Here is a 21,778-nt window from a genome sequence, read left to right as displayed (position 1 = left end):
TATTCATGCATGATCCGAGGGAACCTCATATGGCTGCTCTCAAGCGTATCCTTCGCTACATCCGTGGGACTCTCGATCACGGCCTTCAGCTCTCCCCCAATCCGGACCTCTCACTTATCGCCTACTCCGACGCCGATTGGGGTGGCTGCCCTGACACTCGTCGTTCGACATCGGGCTATTGTGTTTTCCTCGGCAACAACCTCATCTCTTGGTCCTCCAAACGACAGGTCACTACTTCTCGATCGAGTGCGGAGGCCGAATACCGAGCTGTCGCAAATGCCGTTGCCGAAACGACTTGGTTACGCAACCTACTTTCCGAGTTGCTCTGCCCACTTCCGAAAGCCACCATTGTCTACTGTGACAACGTTAGTGCCGTCTACCTATCCAGCAATCCCATTCAACACTCTCGTACGAAACATGTGGAGATCGATATACACTTTGTCCGAGACAAAGTTGCTTTGGGACACGTTCGAGTTCTTCACGTCCCATCCGCCTACCAATTTGCTGATATCTTCACGAAAGGTCTCCCCACTCAACTGTTCCAACAGTTTGTTTCCAGTCTCCACGTTCTCTCCTTTCCCGTTTCGACTGCGGGGGTGTATTAGCGTATATTATTATTATTATTATTATTTATTATAGTTACCTTATACATTAGGTTACCTTGTATATTAGATTACCTTGTGTAGTAGGTTAGGGTTTTCCTACATGTAACTATATATATTCTCAATATACGTAAGAGATATCATTCTCTCTTCTCTCCAATTATTCTCCTTCTATCACGTCTGTTTCTTCCTACGCGATCCAGCCCCACGCAGCCCTAGACTTATTGATGATAATATATTAATTAATATATCTAATTAAATATCGTAATTATGGATTTCTTGCATTCAACTGTTGTATATATATATATATATATATATATATATATATATATATATATATATATATATATATATATATATATATATATATATATATATATATATACATACATACATGTTTATTCTAATTGTTAGGAAATCTCTCGTTATTATTTTATTAACTACACCACCCACCTAATTCGTTTTTATTAACAAACCGCCTCTAAAAATTCCTCATTTTGCTAATCTTAACAACACAATTTTTTTTTTAGCGGTTGTATAGTACCAAAGTTCAAATTACAGGAGGATCATGCGCTTATATTGAAAGTACAAGGAGTCATGTGCACAAATCTCAAACATTAGGGAGCTAAGTGCTATTCATCCATTAAATATTGGACTAAGTTGTTATTATACAATAATTGGGGTACTGACTCCTGAAAATGAGTTTGAATGGGAGTAGGTGATTTCGTTTTCAAGAAATGACATGATTAATGATTACTCCACCTTCCCCCGGCTGCTAATTTAACAGCTTATTATTATTAAAAAAAAAAAAAGGAAAAAACTCTCTTTCTAATAATTGCAAATTGATCCTATTATATAACAACTATTACGTTTTGATTGGTTATCGTACGTAAGGTGTTCCTGTTAAGGTCAATACATATTTACAGGAAAACCACCTTATATCCTCTGCTCTTCATCATCATCATCTCTCTCTCTCTCTCACTTGTGTTAATATCAAACGGCCACGATGAAAAGATTCTCCTTCGCCATCTTTATGCTTCTTTCCGTACTGGTGGTGAGTCAGCTAGCTTACAGCCGTCCGATCATCACGGGGAACACGGACGACGGCTTGTTGTGCGACGGTGTAGACGATTGCGGCCGTCGCAGCAGCAGTACTAGCGCTCCGTCTTTTTTGGAATGGGGACTCTCGGCGGCCGAGACCACCTGCGATCCGATATACGGGTTCTTACCGTGCTCCACCAATCTCTGGGGTTTGCTGTTTCTGATCGTGGTTTACGAGATCTTGCTTTCGATTGGAGGGCAGTACGTGGTCAACGGTTCGACTCTGTTCTTCCAGATTACCGGGCCCGGCGTCTTCGGTGGCAGCTTGTTTCAGCTTCTCGGCACAATTCCGCAAGTTGTCATGGTTCTTGGTAAATTTTATAACTTTTTTCGTACTGCGAAAACGCGAGTTTTTTTTAAAAGTCGTTTCGTCGTCGTGCTATCGCGTTAACTGATTTATTTTTGTTTGGATTAATTTAATTAACTGACTTCATCGCTAAGAAGGAAGTATTCATCCGAATATTTATGTATTTTTTCCAATTGGAATAAGTCCTTCATAATATTCATATGTCACTACGGGACCGTATCGTACAATTTTCGAAAGTCTATGATGCATTGTGCAATTTGCCTTAAAAAAAAGAAAAACAAAAACAAAAAAGAATTTTTTTTTTGAAGGATTCAAGGATTTGAAGCGATGTATTCTAAATCTACAATAATTGATTCGTCGAACTCGTTTGAATGAATCTAATTTGCAACGAAGTTCAAAATTTTGAGCTCTCGTTTTAAGTTATTTTTCAAGTCATTGTAGTGGATTTCAAATTCATTTTACCGTTTGTTTTAAGTGAACAAAATTTGGGGGAAACTAAAGGATTACCTATGACTTGAGAATCTAGGGTTTAATTGCATCTATTTTAATTCAATTTTCTAATTAATAATTAAGATTCTATAATTTATTCAATAATCTCCCCAAGATCCATGGAAATATATAAAAAGAGATTCACTATACCCCAAATGCAAATTAAGAAATCAATGATTAATCATTGAGTTCTATATATATATATGGATAATGGATCTCAATATTAAAAATTGAAAATTAATGTTAACATTAAATTATTGCAAATAATGTGACACTAAATTAATGTTTTTTTTTTTTTGAAATAAAGTATCTGCACTTTCGGGAACAATTGCTGCTGCTCAACAAAGGGCCACATTAGGAATGGGACTTGTAGCAGGGACTACAGTGATGCTTCTTACTTTGATTTGGGGCACTTCTGTAATTCTTGGAAGTTCTGATCTCTCGCAATCGTCTACTACTACTGCAACTACTACTACTACTACTGCTGATAGTTCCGGAACACCGAAGAATAGCACTCCAAAAGGTAATATTTTCTCCAATATATTTTTTTTCTTAATTTTTTTTGGTAATTTAATTTGTTTTCGCTTTAAACAGGCTCTGGCGTTGTTACGGATGTCGAAACTAGCTACACCGCACGGATAATGTTGATAAGTTTGATTCCGTTTCTCGTTCTCGTGTTTGCGCTAATTTTCAATTCTTCTACGGGGAAACGAGTCATTATTCTTATTGCGCTAATCGTATCAGTTAGTTTGCTAATTGCTTATATCATCTATCAGGTAACCAACAACACTTCATCACTTCATTAGCATTCTTTTCGGTTTAATTTATTGCATTCAGCACCCATGTGTTTAGTTTAATTGCTAAAAAACTCCCCTATGGTCCAATTTTATCAGCAAACGACCCCCTAAAAGCGCACTTTTAGGAGATTGTGTGCTAAAAAAATGCATCATAGGGGAGTTTTTTAGTAATTCGGTACAACACAGGGATACTAAATGCAATAAACTAGAACTACTTTTCGTGAAAATTTAATGTTCTTAAATTTCATTTCTTGTGATGCAGATATTTCAACCATGGATACAGAACAGATGCTTCCAGTTTGTGGTGACCAAATATGGTCAAGACAAGCTATTGACACTTATTACGACAAATGGCAAAACCGATCCTACAAAAATACTAGCGTAACTCCTGTTTTTTCTTTTTTTTTTCTTTTTCGGGGCATTTATTTTTTCGATTCTATAACAAATAAAAATCGACAGGCTATTTAATAAAATCAACAAGAACGCCGACGCAACAGTATCAACAGCAGAGGTCAGAGGTTTGCTCCTAGGGGTAAAAATGGACATAAATGATGATAAAAGCACGGAGCGTGACGTAGGAATGATAATGGCATCTTTCGATACCTCGAGCGACGGAGTTATCAATCAAGACGAATTCATCAATGGCATTACTAAATTAGTTTCCGATTTATCCAATCAAACTCCAACACAAATTACTACGACAAACGGAACTACCAATTCTCAGGTAAATAAAAGCATACGTGTACATGTAATAATAATTATAAAAAAAAAATGACATTTGTAAAATCAAAACAGGGGTTGATTGCTACGAGCACGAGCACAAGCCAGACGGTTCCTACGAATTCTTGGTCGAATTATTTAAGAGCTGGTTTCTTTGTGATTTTCGGTATTCTAATTTTATGTGCACTTTCCGAGCCTTTAATCAGAACTGTCGTAGATTTTTCTATAGCTGCAAATTTTTCGACATTCTCCGTTTCGTATTTGGCTATACCCTTTGCTATGAATTACGGAGTGGCAATTCAGTCAATTGCTTCAGCCAGACAGAAGACACAGATATCCATTTCTTTGACACTCTCTTCGGTACATATTCGTGTTTATTGCATTCAGTACCCCTGTATTATATCGAATTGCTAAAAAACTCCCCTAAATACTGATTATATTTCGGTTTTTTTTTCTTCGAACAGTTATATGCTGGAGTGTACATGAACAACATTATAGGTCTAATAGTGTTCCTTGCTCCAGTGTACGTGCGTAATTTGTCGACGAATGTGTGTGCAGAAGTTCTTTTGGTTCTAATAATCTGCACGGTTATGAGTGTATTTACGAGCATCTACACCACATTCCCTCGCTGGATCGGATATATATTGGTGTCTCTATACCCGATTTCTCTAGCAACTGTCTACATTCTTACTACTGTTCTTGGATGGTCCTAAAAATAAGAAGAAAAAAGACAATTCTACCCCCCATCGATATTTGTTATTCATGAAGTTCTCAGTGTTGTTTAGTGTGTGTGTGCGTGTGTGTGTGCTCTGTGTATATTCAACACGTAAACAAGAAATATTTATTTTATTACGCAATATTCAAATTGTATTTCTCAACAACAAATCTCGACTGATAATTCGTTGGCTATTTTCTGTTCCAAAACGGAGGCATACGGGTTTCGAAAGCAGGTGGCAGTTGATAAATAAGTGATGCAGCTTTGATTAAAATTCCGGCAGTAAGTGCCCAAATAACATACGATTCGTTACGAGCCTTGTGATCGAAGAAATGGAGTAAATATTTACAACCCATGAATTCTCGTTCCTCTTGTCTTCGATTTTCATCCTAACATGTTTAGAACGAGTGTTGGTTATAAAACCTGCAGCTTAAGGATTAGTCCGACAAAGCATGAAAAGAAACTAATTAGTTAGAGAAAAACGAACCTTGAGAAACATTTCTAATGGAGCGTCGAATATCGATTCCACCTCAGCAGCATTTAGGACAGGGTTGAAGGCACTCTTGTCCCAAATAATTCCGATCACAGGAAAAACGGTAATGTTTCGCTGCAAAGAAACTTGGAATGTTCTAGATCTCAGGATGCCAAAATAATTATGCCTCGTTTCGGATGCATACATCAAATTAATTTGGATTAGACTAATTAATAAGTTAGTTGGTAATATGTTCGATTCTTATTAGGGGCCAGAAATCGGACGGATTGGATTGGAATTAGCACTTTTTGAAAAATTCTATTTCGCTTTCTGGAAGTGAAAAACTACTTCCAACAAAAACCGGATATCGAAATTTCGGAAATTGGAACAGAAAAACTTGTTCCAAGATCGGAATTTTCAAGGAATCGACCGAATTCGGGAAACTCCAATTTTTAGTCACCAAACATACAAAATACATAATAATATCAATACTAAAAGTGTACATTTCCGGAAAAAATAAAAATCGGAATTTTCGGAAATTGGAATTGGATCGCAAAGTCGGAATCTCATATTCTTTTTTCAATTCCAAAAAAAAAAAAAAAAAAAATCAGAAAAATCGGAAATCGAAATTTCGGGATGAAATATATTTTTCCAAAATCGGAAAATTTCTGATCGGAATCTTCCGAAAACGGATTACCTTAGTGTGAAAAGGTTCAAGAACAGTAACAACCTCGACAACAGAAGGTTCCAATCCAATTTCCTCCTTAGCTTCCCTCAAAGCCGTCTCGGCATCATTTTCATCGCCGTCGTCTCTCTTCCCGCCGGGCAAAGCTACTTCACCTGAAAATTTTATCATCTCAAAATACCTGTAAAAATAAGGTAAATTACAAAAACCCCCCTAAACTTAGATTAAATTACAAAAACCACCTCCTACTATTCGTAATTACGAAAAAACCCCTGATATTTTTGTTTCCGTCTTACACCAACCCCTTACAATATAACTTTTCACGATTTTTTTTTTGTTTCAGGGAATAGACTTTACATAATTTCAGATATTTTCTTTTATTTCTCGGTTACTCGATCAACAGTTAATCAGAGGGGGATTTTAGTTATTACGGATAGGTGGGGTATTTTTTGTTATTTAGTCTAAGTTCAGGGAGGTTTTCATAATTTACCCGAAAAAAGAAATAAAAAATAAAAAATACAGCAATTAATACAACATCGTCGTACCGGAGTGAGAGGACATTGTTGAAGATCGTTTGGTAAGAATGACACGAAGATCGCCATTTTCATCTTCGAACAAACAGATCAGAACGGCAGCTCTAGTGGGTCTGGTTTCGAATCGAGGAAACAGTTCGGCGGCGGAATCTTCAATTGTGCCGTCGGAGATTTCGAAATTAGGGTTGGGTTTATTGAGGCGGAGGCGTTGGGCTAATTTGACGAGGTTTTCCGATCTTCCGAAACTGTCGGAATTCATGGTTTCCGGATTTCTGATTCGGTGAGCAAAACAAAGAGACGACTGGTGGTCAACGATATATTATGAAACTACTCCTAAAATATGCTAAATTACATTTCTCACCCCCAAAGTATGACCATTTTCACTAGAAAAACCCTGCAATTTAAAAAAGGTTATTTTGCACCCCCAGTCCCTCACGCTGAAATTAACTTGCCGTTTTGCACCCAAAGTATGACCATTTTGACTAAATAAACCCTAACAATTAAAAAAAAAAGGTTATTTTGCACCCCCAGTCCCTCACGCTGAAATTATGCCGTTTTGCACCCAAAGTATGACCATTTTGACTAAATAAGCCCCAACAATTAAAAAAGGTTATTTTGCACCCTCAGTCCCTCACACTGAAATTAACTTGGCGTTTTGCCCCAAAGTTGGCACTTAGAATTGAATATACCTATTTTTGTAGCATTTCTAAGGCTATATAAAATTATTCACTTGCACTATTTATTTCTTTCAGCATCCTAGGAGTAACAATACACTCTTGGCGTTAATATCTTTTCAAAATTTTGGCGCGAACCCCGCCGAAAATGGTCGTATATTAGGGTGCACAATGCAATTTAGCCTACAAAATACACTTAATTAACATTAAAAAATTTCATATATACCTAAAAAAAAAACATTAAACATTTAAAATAAGTTATCGGGTGTCTGGGTCAAATATGTAATTTGAGTAAAAAAAAAGGGGCTAATTTGACAAAAGCAAAATAGGACTAATCATACAAATTACAAAGTGGGATCCTCCACATGCTTCTCACTCTAGACTAGATCTCCTCAGTCCTTTCAACTTTCAATATTTTTCTTTCTTTTGAAAATATCTATATATATGTCATTTTTTACCAAATTAAAATTATATATTAATGCAGCATTATATCAGTTAATATTTTGAGTTTAGTTATGCTTAATTTTGTATCAAATTAGATATTAACAAATGCATGTAAATGAGTGATGATTAGTGAGCACCGAGCGCCGGGTGCTTATTAGCCACGGAGTAAACACACATACACAATGAGTGTGTGTGAAAGATCTACGGTTAACAATCGCCCGATGTAAATAACCGAGAATAAAGGTAAAGAAGAGTAACACATGCAAAGGAGATATATATGCATGCACGCATGCAGGAAGCAGCTGTTCCTGCAGCTGAGGAGGGTCCCACAACAATTCATGTCTTTTCCCTTTCTGCATGACAATTATCACTGCAGTGGCCACGGTTCTATTATATATATGCATTTTTCCTTCTTTATTTTATGATATGCAATTAATAAATCATATTTATTTATTTATTTATTTTATTTACATCTTATAATTATATCACTGTCATATTTTTTTTTTAAAGTTGGTCAATTATTTATGGTTGCTACATATGTGATATGTAGTCAGTAGTACATTGTACAAACAGTACACTGATATAATTATACAAGAGCAGGCATGCATGAGAGATTTTCAGCAGTATCATTTAATCATCACAATTAAAATTGTTTCTACCACTACCCAGTACTATATCTCTAATAATTGAGATGTATGTAATTATTATTTTTTTATAATATACATATTAAGAAGAAATACATAATTTAAAAGCATGTTTCCTCCCAATTATAACAATCTCCAAGAACTGGACGAATTGCATGGTCAAGAAACTTTGTGCAATAATTATTACAACGAGCATTTCGGACATAAATCAGTGGCGATTTCGACAATGGAGGAGGGTTTCGATTTGCCGAAAGTAATAATAACAAAACCAAAGAAGAGAAAAGCGGAAGATCGGTTAGCTGAAGAAGTCCACCGCGGCGGCGGCCGGATAGTTCAGGCGGCCGCCGCCGGAAAAGACAAGCATAGCAAAGTGTCCACCGCGAGGGGGCCGCGAGACCGGCGGCTGAGACTTTCTCCGATAACAGCGATTCAGTTCTACGATGTGCAGGACCGGCTCGGCTACGACCGGCCCAGTAAAGCCATCGACTGGTTGATCAAGGAAGCTAAGTCCGCCATTGATGCCCTAGATGTTGATGAGGTAATACAGCCGCCGGAGAATCGTGGCCGTTCAAATGGCGAAGGTCAATTGATCTTGAACGATGATAATAAACCCGGTTCGGGTTTTAGTAAATTTTTGCAGGTCGAACCGGGTCAGGGTTATGACCCGTTTCACCACCCTGGTTTCGGGCAGGGATTTTGCTCTGGCTTAACAACCGACACGTGTCCGGAGATAACGGAAAATAACAGCTCGGTAATCGATAGGTTGCAGAAAGTTATAAAAGCTTGGAATTATTGTGACGCTGGAAATATTATTAATCCAGGTAATAATATTACATTAATGGAAACAAATTTCCAGGCGCAGCCAATTTTTAGCCATAGGGAACCCCTTCAGTCCAGTGTCGTTAATTATTCTCCGATCATCCCGCATTTTCCGGTGTTCGGGTTTTCCGATGAACTATCAAGTATCACAGCTGCTGCTACATTACTAAAAGATGATGAAAATAATAATTACAATATAATTAATTCCATTTTTCAGTAGCTCCTTTTTAATTTATGCATTATTTAGATTTCTTTTTTCGTTGAATTCTTGCACATTCAACGTAATGTATGTGAGCTCGATCGATATAATTAATTTAAGCACATTTGTCCTCAATTTTCTTGTAATATCATGAATTCCACCTTTCGCTTCATGATACAGTTTAGGCTAATTTCTTGATTATTTTCCTGAGAAAACTGATAAAATATTCCACATAATTGAGGGGTAATGGTAATTAGTAATTACTTAAACATGATGGGTTTTTTCGTAATTTGACCTTACTTCAGGAGTTGACCGTAATTTACCCTTTTTTTTTTTCAACCCATCAATCATTAAATAGTATAAAGGGAGCTTTTCATGCATGTGATACTTTTCAAGAGGAAAAAAACAGAAAACAATTTTGGTTTCAGCAAAACATGTTACACTAAATGATGTTCTTATATGTTTAGGAGAGTTAAAGTTAATTAGATATGTATTAAAACATTTAACAGCAATAAAAGGCATTATATATATTTATTTATTAATGAAAAATGCATCTATGGTTGATGAGTTGTCAGCTTTATTTATCGTATATCTTTTTGAGTGGAATTAATTCCATTTTTAGGGTTCTATGGGCACATGCAAATTGGAAAGATAAATAGTATTGGCTCCCATGTGATGATTTCAATGGCGAAACTCTTTAAAGAGGAAGAAGAGTGCAATTATTGGATCCATTTGTACCAATTTCTCACAATAAATGGAGTCAATTATATGGAGAGTGTATATACCACATTTTATCAATTTATATAATCTTTTTTTTTTTTTTTTTTTTATGGGAAATGGAAATTTATTAAACGTGAATTGCCAAATCGTTAAGAAAGCAAAACGCCTTCTGATCCAAGAGAAACGTATTTCGTGGCAAGCAAGTGGGCCAAAACATTGCCCTCGAAACATAATCTAAAAAAATGAAGCACTGATCGACACCTCGCGCGGAGCTTGGGAGCGTTGATAACTTCCCAAGCAATAGCCCTCAAACATAACAACCGACCATCCCTTAATTATTAACCGGAAATTTCATTGCATCTATCTAAGATTGCTTGAGCTTCGCATATAGTTAAACGATATTATAACTTAAATACTATTGTCATAATTCAAGAATTGATTGTGTAACAGAAGAAGAGATATTGTTACAGCATAATTGAGTTAATGGTGTAACAACTGCAGACAGAGGAGAGTTAAATGAGATGAATATTTTGGGGTAGGAATTTTCAGACAAGTGGAAAGTATACTGCAATAAATTGTACAAAATGGAAATAATTCAGTTTTAGACTATACAAAAGGAATAAAATCATTTTGGAACCTGAGGCAGAAACCCTATATGCATTCAGTTATTATTATTACACCCTTTTGGCAATTTATTTGCTAATTATTATTGAATATTTATACTTATTTGAAGTATGCATTTATGTGGTGTGTTGATTGTTGATATTTATATTTGGTGATTGTATACAAAATATAAATATAACATTAATTAGTACAAAAAAGAAATGGAAACAATGAACTGGCAAATAAAATACATAATTTTGCAATTCTTTTAAAATAAATTATTTTCATTTTAATTCAGCATAAATTAGTCCCGGCGGGGCTCGAACCCGCGACCTTCGGCTCATAAGACCAACGCTCTAACCAACTGAGCTACGGGACTACTTATGTTCAATTAAAAACTGATTATTTATTTTTTTCAATAATAAAACACACAAAAATTGCAAATTTAGTAAATAATTGGGGACTAATTATGTTCAATTAAAAACTGATTATTTATTTTTTTCAATAATAAAACACACAAAAATTGCAAATTTAGTAAATAATTGGGTAAAAAAAATAATTATAAAATATTTGTAGCATTTAAAGAATTAGTCCCGGCGGGGCTCGAACCCGCGACCTTCGGCTCATAAGACCAACGCTCTAACCAACTGAGCTACGGGACTGATGCTGCTGAAATCGATTTTTTGAGTATATGAACGATTATAATATGACAACAAAATGTATAATTGTAGAAAAGTAAAAAAACAAATTTTTGTAATTTTATAAAAAGTGTTGATTTTCTCTAAATTATAAATTCAATAAATGTTATTACAGTGACTAATCTTTAATCTATGTTATTTGCTAATTAATTTTTCACATAAAATTACACCTACAAGATTTCAGTTAATCTTATTTAAAATCAAATAATCATATTACAAAATAAAGTCGTAATTTACAAAAATCAGATAATCATATTACAAAATAAAGTAAATTTTTTCAAAAATCAGATAATCATATATACATATTTACTTGGTGTGGTACTCACCAAAATCACATTACAAAGATTGCAGAGCTTTAAATAATATGACAGGCTTATAAATAGAGCATAAAATATATATATGTACATATATTACACACACACACACACACACACATACACAAAATGACTAGGTTTTTGAAGTTGTCGGTGTTTGTTATGATGACGTGGCTGTTGGTTTCATGTGCAGAAATCGAAGCTCGTCCGGTGAAGGAAATAACAGTTGCAAGAAAAGCACTGGAAGCTCTGTTTGAGAAGATGAAGACTGATGGAAATGACCATATTGTCCCTGAAAGAGAAGCCCCTGGAGGACCTGATCCACATCATCACTTCAATTTCATCGTTTCTAATAAATAATTATAATCTTTGAAACTTAATTAACATATTAGGGGTTCGGATTAATTAATATATTGTTGTGTGTTCAACTAATAATATAAATCAATAAAATTCAAATTTAGTCGATTACATATATTTATATATATAACCATTTTCATAATCGTTCAAATTTTATGACTTTTTAAGATTTTATCGATTATATAATATTTGTATTAGTTTTTTTTTTAAAGCATATTGTATTAGTTATATAAGAGCCAGTACAAAATGATATCACATGCATTTATAGAAATCGGGTCAGTTGTAGAGGAATTGATCGTATATCTTTGTAATTAATTATAATTTTAATATTAAATCACATACTTTAATTTAGGTTGGTACATAGCTAGAAATTAGCACCACAAGAATGGATGTTAAAATGACTCAAATTAAAAAATGGTGACTGTAATTACTCAAATATGAAGGGCGTTATCGTAATTTAACTTGGGTGGCTGTATTTTATCCATATCTGAATCTATAAATACTGAATTATGTGTTCAAGTGTATATTGAGGTCAGCTAGATAGGTGTATAGTATTTTGAGTAAAGAATCTTTAAGATAGTAAAGATAAGGCTAAATATGTCAACTCAAATTTTAGTTATGAAAAGACAGGGAATAGATAAGATCATCGTGTAATAACATTTAATTAATTATTTACCCCAACTTTTTTATATGTCTACATATTTATATGATTAATTAGTCAGACCCTGTAGCATTTTTTATCCAAATTAAACAAGTAAAACAGTGACAGATTATTAATATCCATATTTGAAGACTAATAGTAAATTAAAATCATTAATCAATTTTTTTAATATTTTTTAAATTTTTTTATTTCTTTTGAATGAAAGTGATCAATAATTGACAACCAACAAACATGAGATATATCACATAATAAACGAGTAGTGAAATAAATTGGTGAAAAATAAAGTAAATTAATTAAAATGCATGAATTTGACTCGTCCGAGGTATTCTAATTAATGGACACATGCATCATGCTCAACTATGACTGGTGATGCTATAGTATTCCTTTTTTTTCAACTGCATATGATCAAATATCCATGTGCGCACTTTTAATTCAGCCTAACTCTTGGATAATAATTAAGAGCATAAGATCAAGAAACTATATATATATAAGTAAAGGGTTTCGTTATATATACGAACTCGTAAAATTCGATAATATAATGACAATAATTAGGTTGAAGTTTTCGATGTTAGTCGTTCTAATGATGATGATTTGGGTGTCGGTCGTTTCGTGTGCAGAAATCGAAGCTGGTCGTCGTCGTCTTCCGGCTGTCAGGCAAATAACAATTGCAAGAATAGCACTTGAAGCTCAATTTGTGAAGGAGAAGAAGATGGATCAAAATGACCGTAATCTCCCTGATCGAGTCAGCCCCGGTGGACCGGATCCACGTCATCATTTTCGACGCCTTTAGTACGATCTTGAAATTAAACTCCTCTCTATGTTTAATCGAGGGGTGTTTTCGTCTATATATATATATGTGTCTCGAAGCATTTCCGGGTGGCATTTTATTTTATTCGATGAGCAATTTTCTTTACCGGCTTATAAATTAGTGTGTATATGTAATTACAGTCAAAACATGTTTGACCATGATATCAAATATTTCCAAATTAAAAAAAAATTATGCTCGAAATTAAAACAATATTAGCAATATTGATCAACCCTTAATGTATATTTAGTATGATCACCAAATTATCTGTAAAAGAAAATTAAAAGACTTTGTTTGCATCGTCAGCAGTGATGTGTTATCAAGTTAATCATACAACAAAAAGCCATTAATCCCAGTCAGTGATGATCCGACCTTTGCTTTTTTTTTACTCCTTTTGTGTTATATATATATATATATATATATATATATATATATATATAATCGTTTAAATTATTAATAATTAGAACAATATTTATTTCTCTTTCTTTGTGCTTATATTTAAATCCCATAGAATCCCATCTCTAGTCAAATATTATAAATTAATTCACTTTATAATTAGAAAGGTATATATAACTTGCTCTCCATAAAGTTTGCGTTAGCTAACCTTCTAAGTAGTAGTTGACCACTGAAATTAATGATATAAGAGATCGAGAAAAGTGATATCAAGATCAAGTATATTGTTAGAGAATTATCAGTTAATTGTTGAGACAAGTAATTTAAAGAACTATACAAACTTTAGTTACGTTTGTATGATGAACGATTATAGAAAACAGAATAAAAAAACAAAGAATTTAACGTGGTTCGGCCAAGAACCACGCCTACATCCACTAGGAAAGGAAGCACTGCTTTTATTAATCGAACACCAATACTATCAGAGAAATACAAAACACAAAAGATATATCCTACTCTATCTTCCTCTCTAGTGTATCTCTATCTTCTCTCTCTCCCTGAAATCCTCTCGTCGCTAATTGTCCTCCGCCTTTATTTCGGCTGTACCGTCTCACGATAAGTACTCTAGGTCCTACTCTCTCGGCTCCACGTCTCACGATCTCGCTCCAACGTCTCTCTCGCTTCTCGCGATCTATCACGTAATTTATCTATCTCAAATCGTCATAATTATAAGCAAAAGAAATATCCTACTTGTCCCAAAGATAGACGCCTTATTTGACAAGGAAGTTTCCTTCCATGACTCTTTCTATACATGACTCATAAAATGAATTAATAATGCAATTTAAATATAATTACTAACTTGAAAGACACCTCAAAAACATATAGAAATGGTCATTTGGTAAGGATTCTACTTATGGGGTCAAGAAATTAATAATGCAATTTCAATTTCTTTTGTACCATGATCACAAGGATTAATAATACTTGTGTATTAGTGATCCAAATATGATCACTAGTGCTCTTGTATATAAACATTGATAAGTGGTTATATAAAGCAATTACTTATTAAAGTTTTGCTAACACCTCAATATATATCTAATTAAAATGATTAATTAATAATATAATATAATAATAGTAGTATAGTACAAGCGTTGACTCACCAGACAAATGTGATTGGGAGGCCTCCATCTCCACTATCATCCATAATAGATAGATAGCTAGGCCTTGGTGTAGTTTTGTCTTCATGTAATAACACTTTAAAATGGTGTTTGCAAATGATTATTTAAAAGTAGAAGTTAGTGATTGTGACTTAAGTCAGTTTTAAATGCTTATTTCTAAAAGTTGAGGGTGTTGCAAATATTCCGGAAAATGAACTTAAATAGAAAAAGCAGGACTAGGGGTGTTTTTCAAAAAATAGCTTAAAGCAGATTATTTTAAGAGAAGCAAAAACAAAAATTAATTTTGCAAACACTTGAAAACAGATTATATGAGCAGAAAAAACTCATAATTACTTTTAAATAATCATTTGCAAACACCACCTAAATCTTGTAAAGAGGGTTTTAATGGATTATGGCCTAACGAATAACTGAAAACATGCAGCTGTAAAACCATATTATAAAAACGTTTTTTTTAATTAAAGACAATTAAAATTGTGCCTAAGGCAACACACAAAAGGCCAGATTCTTTTTGGTGACTCTGACTCTATATTTTTTTAATCTAATTGATGATTCCCGATTTGGCCGTGGCGGCTCGATCGGCCTAATGCGCACCATAATATCTCTCTCTCTCTCTCTCTCTCTCTCTCTCTCTCACATATTATAATTAGTTATTAATATATTAATAATTATATTGAAATATTAAAGATGATAGATACTATATATATGGAATACACATGACAATGTTTCGGAAATCGGACTTTTGGAAATTAGAATGAAAATATTTGTTCCAAAATCGAAAATTATTGAATCGGCAACGCCGGAATTTGAAAATTTTCAATTTTTGCTCAAATTAAATATAAATTACACAATTATAATATTCGGGAAAAAAATCGGAATTTTCGGAATTATTTTCGTAACTTTAATCGGATCGAAAATTGGAATCTCATATATATTCAATCCAAATAATTCGGAAAAAGCGGAATTCGAATTGAAACATATTGTGCCAAAATCAGAAAATTTCGGATTGAAATCGACGGGAATCGAAAATTTTGTTCCAAGTTTTCCACCCTTAATTAATTTGTCAAACCCCCGATTCAATATTTACTTTAACTTCAACAAATCATATATAACATTAAAATTTATTTTTCATTTTGTCCTTTATTGCACGTTTAACAATTAAGAATTAATGTCCAAGATAGGGTTCTTATTAGTCGACAAAGTAGGTGACTAGACAGCGACTTATGATCTTATGAATATGCAAAGTAACAAAATATAGTAAACGAAGAGGATTATCACATATTAATAATAATTATATACATAAAGTATTAATTCCATTTATTTATTAATTAATTAAATCACACACAGACGTCCAAATGTTTCTTGTCTAATAATATTTTAATTTCCCTCCACTTTTTATTGCAATCCCTATCTGCTATATATTTGCCCTCATTTTTCTTCATGTTTATCAGTTAATTACTTCACATCTATATCTATATATCTATATCTATATATATTATATACACATATATATTATAATGGCGATTTCAATTGCTTCAAAGAAAAACATGATCACCACATTCTTGATCCTCATATTAGTTATGTTTTCCAGTGCTGATGTTTTACTGGCTCGGAGCGAAGGATCGGGGTTTGCGAAAAACGGCATTGACAGCTGGCGAATGTTACGCGAAATGGAGTTGGAATATTCGAAGATAATTGAAAAGAAAAATAGTATGGGAAGGAGGGTTTTGGGTGGTAAAATTAATAGAGAGGCACCTGAAGGGCCGGATCCTCAACATCACTAAGATCGAACGGCTCTAAACAGTTTGCCGTTGTCGTTCTTACACGGAGAGGAATTCCCGATGTTTTGTCACTTTTATATTTTTTTTTTTTGAATTGGTTTTCTTTGTCATAATGATATAATTAAGAGGATTTTAAATAATTAATTATATACCTTTTTTTTACGTATATGCATGCATGCACGGAAAAAAATTATCTTGCTACTTTTGAGTACTTAATTAACTATTTATGCATGCCTCTTGAAGGTATATGTAACATGTTTTCTTGATTTTTTTCTGATTAGTTTATGATGTTTTAGATAATTTTTACGAATTAATTATATGGAAAATGGGCCACAAATCTGCATGTGAAAGCCCATACATTCTAGTTTGTACCCATACATAAAAACCCAAATGAAATTTATTTTATAATCCATGATTTATTTAGAATAATATTTATAAATTAAAATCACTTCCTAAAATATAAAGCCAGATCACATGACGTGGCTTGACTCCAATTGGCTGGATATCATTTAATACTGACAGGTCATTACCGAATTAATTGACTCCATAAAATACATCAACTTTCTTTTATATATATAATAAAAAAATTAAACTGATACAGTACTCAAGAAATTATGAAACAAATTATAAGCTTATAAAATTTAATAATTTTAATTAATTACACGATGTTATCTAATTAGACTGTGTAGAAAGTCAATTTAAGTATAAAGAAAAACATTGACAGTATGACACGATTTGGATCAGTTTCCCATAAGTATGACTGATTTTTCCAACGGAATAAATCAAATTGGGAACTTTTTCTAAAAAAAAAAAAAAATCAAATTGGGAACTACCACATTCAATTTCCCTGTCAAATAGGTGTCATGATTATAACTAATTACCACCTCACACAGGTTGTCCGTTACATCCATTATTCAAATTAATTATTTTTTATATTTAATTACATAAATAATTATTTTGCCTTGTTGGGCAAATTAGTATTTGTCGGTAATTTTTGTTTTTCAAAATTGGGAATCCTAATTGAGGAACAATTCGATTTAATTCAATAATTGAGAATTGGCATAGTTGGACTTGGCTCGGGATTCTCGAGTCAATTAGTCAACGATTATTGGCCGTCCGATATGGAAAGCCGCCAGGTGGCTGCTGCATAGCTTTTGGATTATACCAAATTTACAATTTTGCACCTGGGCCCACGTAGTTGGAAGTTTCGCCGTTATCGTTCAGGAGAGGAGAGACTGATGAGTATTTATTGTATTTCAATTTCCCCAAATTTCACAAATTCTCGCACTGAAAATTCCCCACAGCAAATCGAAGAAGAAGAAGAAGACGAAGAAGAAGAAGAGAAGTTCTCTCTCTCTAGAGAAATTGCAGCTATGAGCAGCGACGACGATTGTCAATGTCGGCCGTTAGGTTTTCTGTTAGGTCTCCCCTTCGCCTTGATCTCCCTCATCCTCTCTCTCATCGGCATCATTATCTGGATCGTCGGGTAATTTTCTCTCTCTAACTCTCTCTCTCTCTCTCTCTATCTATCTCTACCTCTCTCTCTCTCTAACTCTCTCTCACACGCACACACGAACACACACTTAAATTCGTGGATTTAGGTAGAATTAATTGAAAAATTGAATCTGAAATTGAAATCTGATATTGACGAATTGCGCAGAATAACACTGAGTTGCTTGTGTCCGTGTTGCTTGTGCGTGACGGTGATAGTTGAGTTAGCACTAGGGTTGATCAAAGCTCCCTTTCATGTCATGAGGTGGTTCACTAAGCAGATTCCTTGTTAGAGATCTTACCTTCTCTCTCTTTTTATTTTTCAATTTTTTAATTTCACAATTTGTTGTAATATTAATATTTGTTTTCATCATCATTCGTTTTGATTCATCATATATAGATGAATTTTTTTTTTTGTGAAGTATTGCATCTGTATACACATCGTATATAGATGATTTTTTTCAATGAAATTTCGATCGATTTATGAGTTTTAATTAATTAATAATTATTGGATAAATATAAAAAAAAAAAATTATAAACATTGCTTGTGAATATTACTTTATGTTGATAAGTCGCTATCAAAGGTTTCAAGTGGGAATCGTATAAATTACCCCATTGGTCCACCTAATTCAATAATTTCATTACCTTTTTTTTGCAATATGAAATAAATATTAAAAAATAAAAAATAAAGGTATTGTATTGTATGTTCGTATTTAGAGGGTGTTTGGCTAAGCTTATTTTAAACAGCTGATAAGCTCCTACGTCTGTTAAGATGTTTCAAGAGCTGATAAGCTGTTACGTCTTATTTTTATGATTAATTTTTAGAGTGTTTGGATAATTAGCTTATTTCCTACTTTTTCTCATAATAAGATCTTAAATAATAAAAGGTGGGGTAGATGTACTTTTTTAAAAAGATCTTATTTGCTCTCCAGCAGCTTATTTTAAAAAAAATTAAGATCTTTTTTTAAAAAATTACCAAACACTTTGGAAGAGCTTATAAGCTCTAAAACATCTTATAAGCTCCTTTTAACATCTTATAAGCTTAGTCAAACACCCTATTAATTGGAGGGGTAATTCCGAAATATTTGACCAAACCGTGTTTGGTCAATCGTTTTTATTCAATGAGCTGAATAAGTCCAACAATTTAGCCCAATTTGGTTCAAAGGGCCTGATACAGTTAAACCATGAAATTCACCTATTAAATATCTAAATTATGTATACAGTTGGCCCATTTAATTGATGATTTAAATAAAATTTGCAAACCAGTGTGTCACGGGAAACATTATTGAGGCCGATTTATACATAGCCGCCCATTAACTAACGGATCTAAAATAAAAATAGAGAAGCGAAATGGATCTCTACTTAGCGCTGATTTACACACCAATATTTGTGTGTGTATGAATAGTAAAATCTACCTAGTTTAGCGTAGTATAAACCAAGTTTTATCGTGTTTAAATAGTTAGGTGGTGTTTGGAAACGCTTTTTGAAAGTGATTATGAGCTTTTTTGTGCTCATAATCTGTTTTCAGGTGTTTTCAAAATTAACTTTTGTTTTTGCTTCTTTTAAAATAATCTGATTTAAGCTATTTTTTTTAAAAGCACCCATAACCCTGTTTTTTCTATTTAAGTTTATTTTCCGGAATATTTGCAAACACCCCAAACTTTTAGAAATAATCACTTAAAACTGACTTAAGTCACAATCACTAACTTCTGTTTTTAAATAACCGTTTGCAAACACCACCTTAATGTATCTAAAATCTTGAACCGCTAAATATAATTATCTTTTACGCCATCCATTTACTCGATCTCGTAAAACCTAGGCCACATTATGTTCTCAAGCCCAACGAAGTTCAAAATAGACCTGATATTGCCATTAAAGCTCATCCCGAAGAAAAACAAACAAATTTTGTGTACGATATACGCCAGAAAGATGAATCGTGCCATGAAAATAAGAATCTATAAATTTATGCATCTAATTTTCAATTTTTACTTTTAAACTATATAATGGTCTTACGATACACGCACCAAAAAAAGATATCGAACCCCCGATTTCTCACAAGAGTAGGACAAATGTTAGAACTAGATGAGAATGCATGTGTTGAGCCAGCAAAAAACCAATTGTATGGAATTGACCTATATTTAAATTAGGACCACTTTCATTTATTAATAAGTTACCCAACCCCATGTCACATTCCTTTCATGCCCTTCTTCCCCTCACCGCTCACTACTCCCCCCCAATCACATTATATATCTCCTTCTCTATGTGCCTGTGTTTTTTCTTGTTCTTTTACTGTTTTACCCTTTTCCCTATTTTTTATTCAAAGTTTAAAGAAAACGTGTAAAATCTAACTTGATCAAATTAAATAATAAATTTTAGAGTTAGATGTATTTACATTTCCTTATGAAAATAATAAAATAGTAAAAATATGAAACGTAAGAAGTAGGGTTGGCTAATTGTCACATTCGTTTTGCCTATTAACCCTAGTCTGAAAATGATATATCAGCCAATTAAAATTTATGAAAATTATATCCCCTACTTCAACTACTACTAAAATGGTCGTAATTAAATTACCACATTTGGGCACAAATGTTGGTTAGTTTTGTTCCCTAACGAAAAATTGGCAAAAATGACTCAAAATGTTGATTTTTTGAAATATGAGGAATCAAATGTGCATTTTATGAACACGAGGGACTAAATGTGTAGTTCGTACAAATTTAAAGAATGGAAGTGTATTTTTCATTCTTTAAATCTTAAGAAAACAAGATTTTTATTAATATATATAATATTGCATTTGCGTCCCCAATGTATTAGGAAATAAATTGGTCCAATTATCGAAACTTTCTCTGCATAGGAAACAAATCTCTCTATATTTTCATATTACTATATTAGAGAAACTTTTAATTCCTTTCCTAAGATGACGTCCTATGGCTATTTGTATTAATTCTATGATTGCAATAAATTATAGACATTTTTTAACGTTCACAGTGTCAACTTCATAATTAATTTGTCAAAGAAATTGAATTTACAATAAGTAATCATCATTCAGTATTAACGAAAGCAAAATCTAAGTTAATAGGAAAATACAGTTTTTATCCCTCAAGTTTACATTAATTTCACATTTAGTCCCCAATGTGCACAATAAACACATTTGGTCCCTCATTTTTCAATAATGTAACATTTTTTGTCATTTCCGTCAATTTACCGTTTACTCATCGATTAAGTCAGTCATGGGCACAAGCTTGATTCCGTTAGTACTAACGGAAAATTGCCGAAAATGACTAAAAGTGTTGAAATTTTGAAACATGATGGACCAAATGTGTTATTTTATGACTATGAAGGACCAAATGTGAAATCGTTGCAAACTTGAGGGACGAACTCCTCTAAATTCATCTAAAAAACTGGAAAAATACAATTTTCATCCCTCAAGTTTGCACTGATTTTTTTTCCAGTTCTTTAGATTAACTTAGAGGAAAGTTCATCCCTCAAGGTTGCACTGATTCACATTTGGTTCTCAATGTTCATAAAAAAATACATTTCGTCCCTTATATTTCAAAAATTCAATTTTAGGCATTTTCATTAATTTTC

General features: G+C 33.2%; 4 protein-coding genes and 2 non-coding genes across 9 annotated transcripts; 3 read left to right on the top strand and 3 right to left on the bottom strand.

The window, feature by feature from the left end:
* Positions 1 to 1,401: 1,401 nt before the first annotated feature.
* LOC105951439 (sodium/calcium exchanger NCL1) lies at positions 1,402 to 4,901 on the top strand. Its single transcript, XM_012974868.2, has 7 exons — positions 1,402 to 2,014; positions 2,807 to 3,022; positions 3,094 to 3,275; positions 3,559 to 3,677; positions 3,756 to 4,020; positions 4,092 to 4,376; positions 4,481 to 4,901. Exons 1-7 carry the CDS (start codon positions 1,609 to 1,611, stop codon positions 4,727 to 4,729), a joined length of 1,722 nt encoding a protein of 573 aa, XP_012830322.2. The 5' UTR covers positions 1,402 to 1,608; the 3' UTR covers positions 4,730 to 4,901.
* LOC105951440 (nudix hydrolase 22, chloroplastic) lies at positions 4,844 to 6,791 on the bottom strand. Of its 4 annotated transcripts, XM_088822085.1 has the most exons (5): positions 6,576 to 6,745; positions 6,434 to 6,542; positions 5,901 to 6,043; positions 5,219 to 5,338; positions 4,844 to 5,120 (listed from the first exon to the last, which is right to left on the bottom strand). In XM_088822085.1, exons 1-5 carry the CDS (start codon positions 6,678 to 6,680, stop codon positions 4,923 to 4,925), a joined length of 675 nt encoding a protein of 224 aa, XP_088678211.1. In that variant the 5' UTR covers positions 6,681 to 6,745; the 3' UTR covers positions 4,844 to 4,922. The 4 variants fall into 4 exon arrangements, with proteins under 4 accessions (XP_088678211.1, XP_012830323.2, XP_012830325.2 ...); XM_012974869.2 differs by having other exon boundaries at positions 6,434 to 6,791; XM_012974871.2 differs by having other exon boundaries at positions 5,934 to 6,043; positions 6,434 to 6,778.
* A 1,496-nt stretch (positions 6,792 to 8,287) lies between these two features.
* LOC148768659 (uncharacterized) lies at positions 8,288 to 9,336 on the top strand. The gene has a single exon (XM_088822084.1). It carries the CDS (start codon positions 8,293 to 8,295, stop codon positions 9,220 to 9,222), a length of 930 nt encoding a protein of 309 aa, XP_088678210.1. The 5' UTR covers positions 8,288 to 8,292; the 3' UTR covers positions 9,223 to 9,336.
* Positions 9,337 to 10,829: 1,493 nt separating this feature from the next.
* On the bottom strand, positions 10,830 to 10,903 carry TRNAI-UAU (transfer RNA isoleucine (anticodon UAU)). Its single transcript has one exon. It is a non-coding gene; the product is annotated as a tRNA-Ile (tRNA).
* Positions 10,904 to 11,112: 209 nt separating this feature from the next.
* Positions 11,113 to 11,186, bottom strand: TRNAI-UAU (transfer RNA isoleucine (anticodon UAU)). Its single transcript has one exon. It is a non-coding gene; the product is annotated as a tRNA-Ile (tRNA).
* A 6,772-nt stretch (positions 11,187 to 17,958) lies between these two features.
* Positions 17,959 to 18,687, top strand: LOC148768656 (signaling peptide TAXIMIN 1). The gene is made up of 2 exons (XM_088822087.1): positions 17,959 to 18,188; positions 18,363 to 18,687. The coding sequence occupies exons 1-2, from the start codon at positions 18,076 to 18,078 to the stop codon at positions 18,484 to 18,486; spliced, it is 237 nt and encodes a 78-aa protein (XP_088678213.1). The 5' UTR covers positions 17,959 to 18,075; the 3' UTR covers positions 18,487 to 18,687.
* The last annotated feature ends 3,091 nt before the right edge of the window (positions 18,688 to 21,778 follow it).

This window comes from Erythranthe guttata, chromosome 8 (genome assembly GCF_056151865.1).
Source record: "Erythranthe guttata isolate IM_541 chromosome 8, IM_541, whole genome shotgun sequence".
Classification (NCBI taxonomy): domain Eukaryota; kingdom Viridiplantae; phylum Streptophyta; class Magnoliopsida; order Lamiales; family Phrymaceae; genus Erythranthe; species Erythranthe guttata.
This window is presented reverse-complemented; position numbering and strand designations above follow the sequence as displayed.

What these genes read in the sequence shown, in the direction of transcription:
- LOC105951439 (XM_012974868.2), top strand. Translation starts at nt 1,609, where the DNA reads ATGAAAAGATTCTCCTTCGCCATCTTTATGCTTCTTTCCGTACTGGTG. An exon ending in ACGGAACTACCAATTCTCAG is followed by an intron (nt 4,021 to 4,091) that starts GTAAATAAAAGC and finishes AAATCAAAACAG; the next exon opens with GGGTTGATTGCTACGAGCAC. An exon ending in TTTCTTTGACACTCTCTTCG is followed by an intron (nt 4,377 to 4,480) that starts GTACATATTCGT and finishes TTCTTCGAACAG; the next exon opens with TTATATGCTGGAGTGTACAT.
- LOC105951440 (XM_012974869.2), bottom strand. Translation starts at nt 6,680, where the DNA reads ATGAATTCCGACAGTTTCGGAAGATCGGAAAACCTCGTCAAATTAGCC. An exon ending in AACAATGTCCTCTCACTCCG is followed by an intron (nt 6,044 to 6,433) that starts GTACGACGATGT and finishes TAAAATTTTCAG; the next exon opens with GTGAAGTAGCTTTGCCCGGC. An exon ending in TTGAACCTTTTCACACTAAG is followed by an intron (nt 5,339 to 5,900) that starts GTAATCCGTTTT and finishes GTTTCTTTGCAG; the next exon opens with CGAAACATTACCGTTTTTCC.
- LOC148768659 (XM_088822084.1), top strand. Translation starts at nt 8,293, where the DNA reads ATGTTTCCTCCCAATTATAACAATCTCCAAGAACTGGACGAATTGCAT.
- LOC148768656 (XM_088822087.1), top strand. Translation starts at nt 18,076, where the DNA reads ATGAGCAGCGACGACGATTGTCAATGTCGGCCGTTAGGTTTTCTGTTA. An exon ending in ATCATTATCTGGATCGTCGG is followed by an intron (nt 18,189 to 18,362) that starts GTAATTTTCTCT and finishes CGAATTGCGCAG; the next exon opens with AATAACACTGAGTTGCTTGT.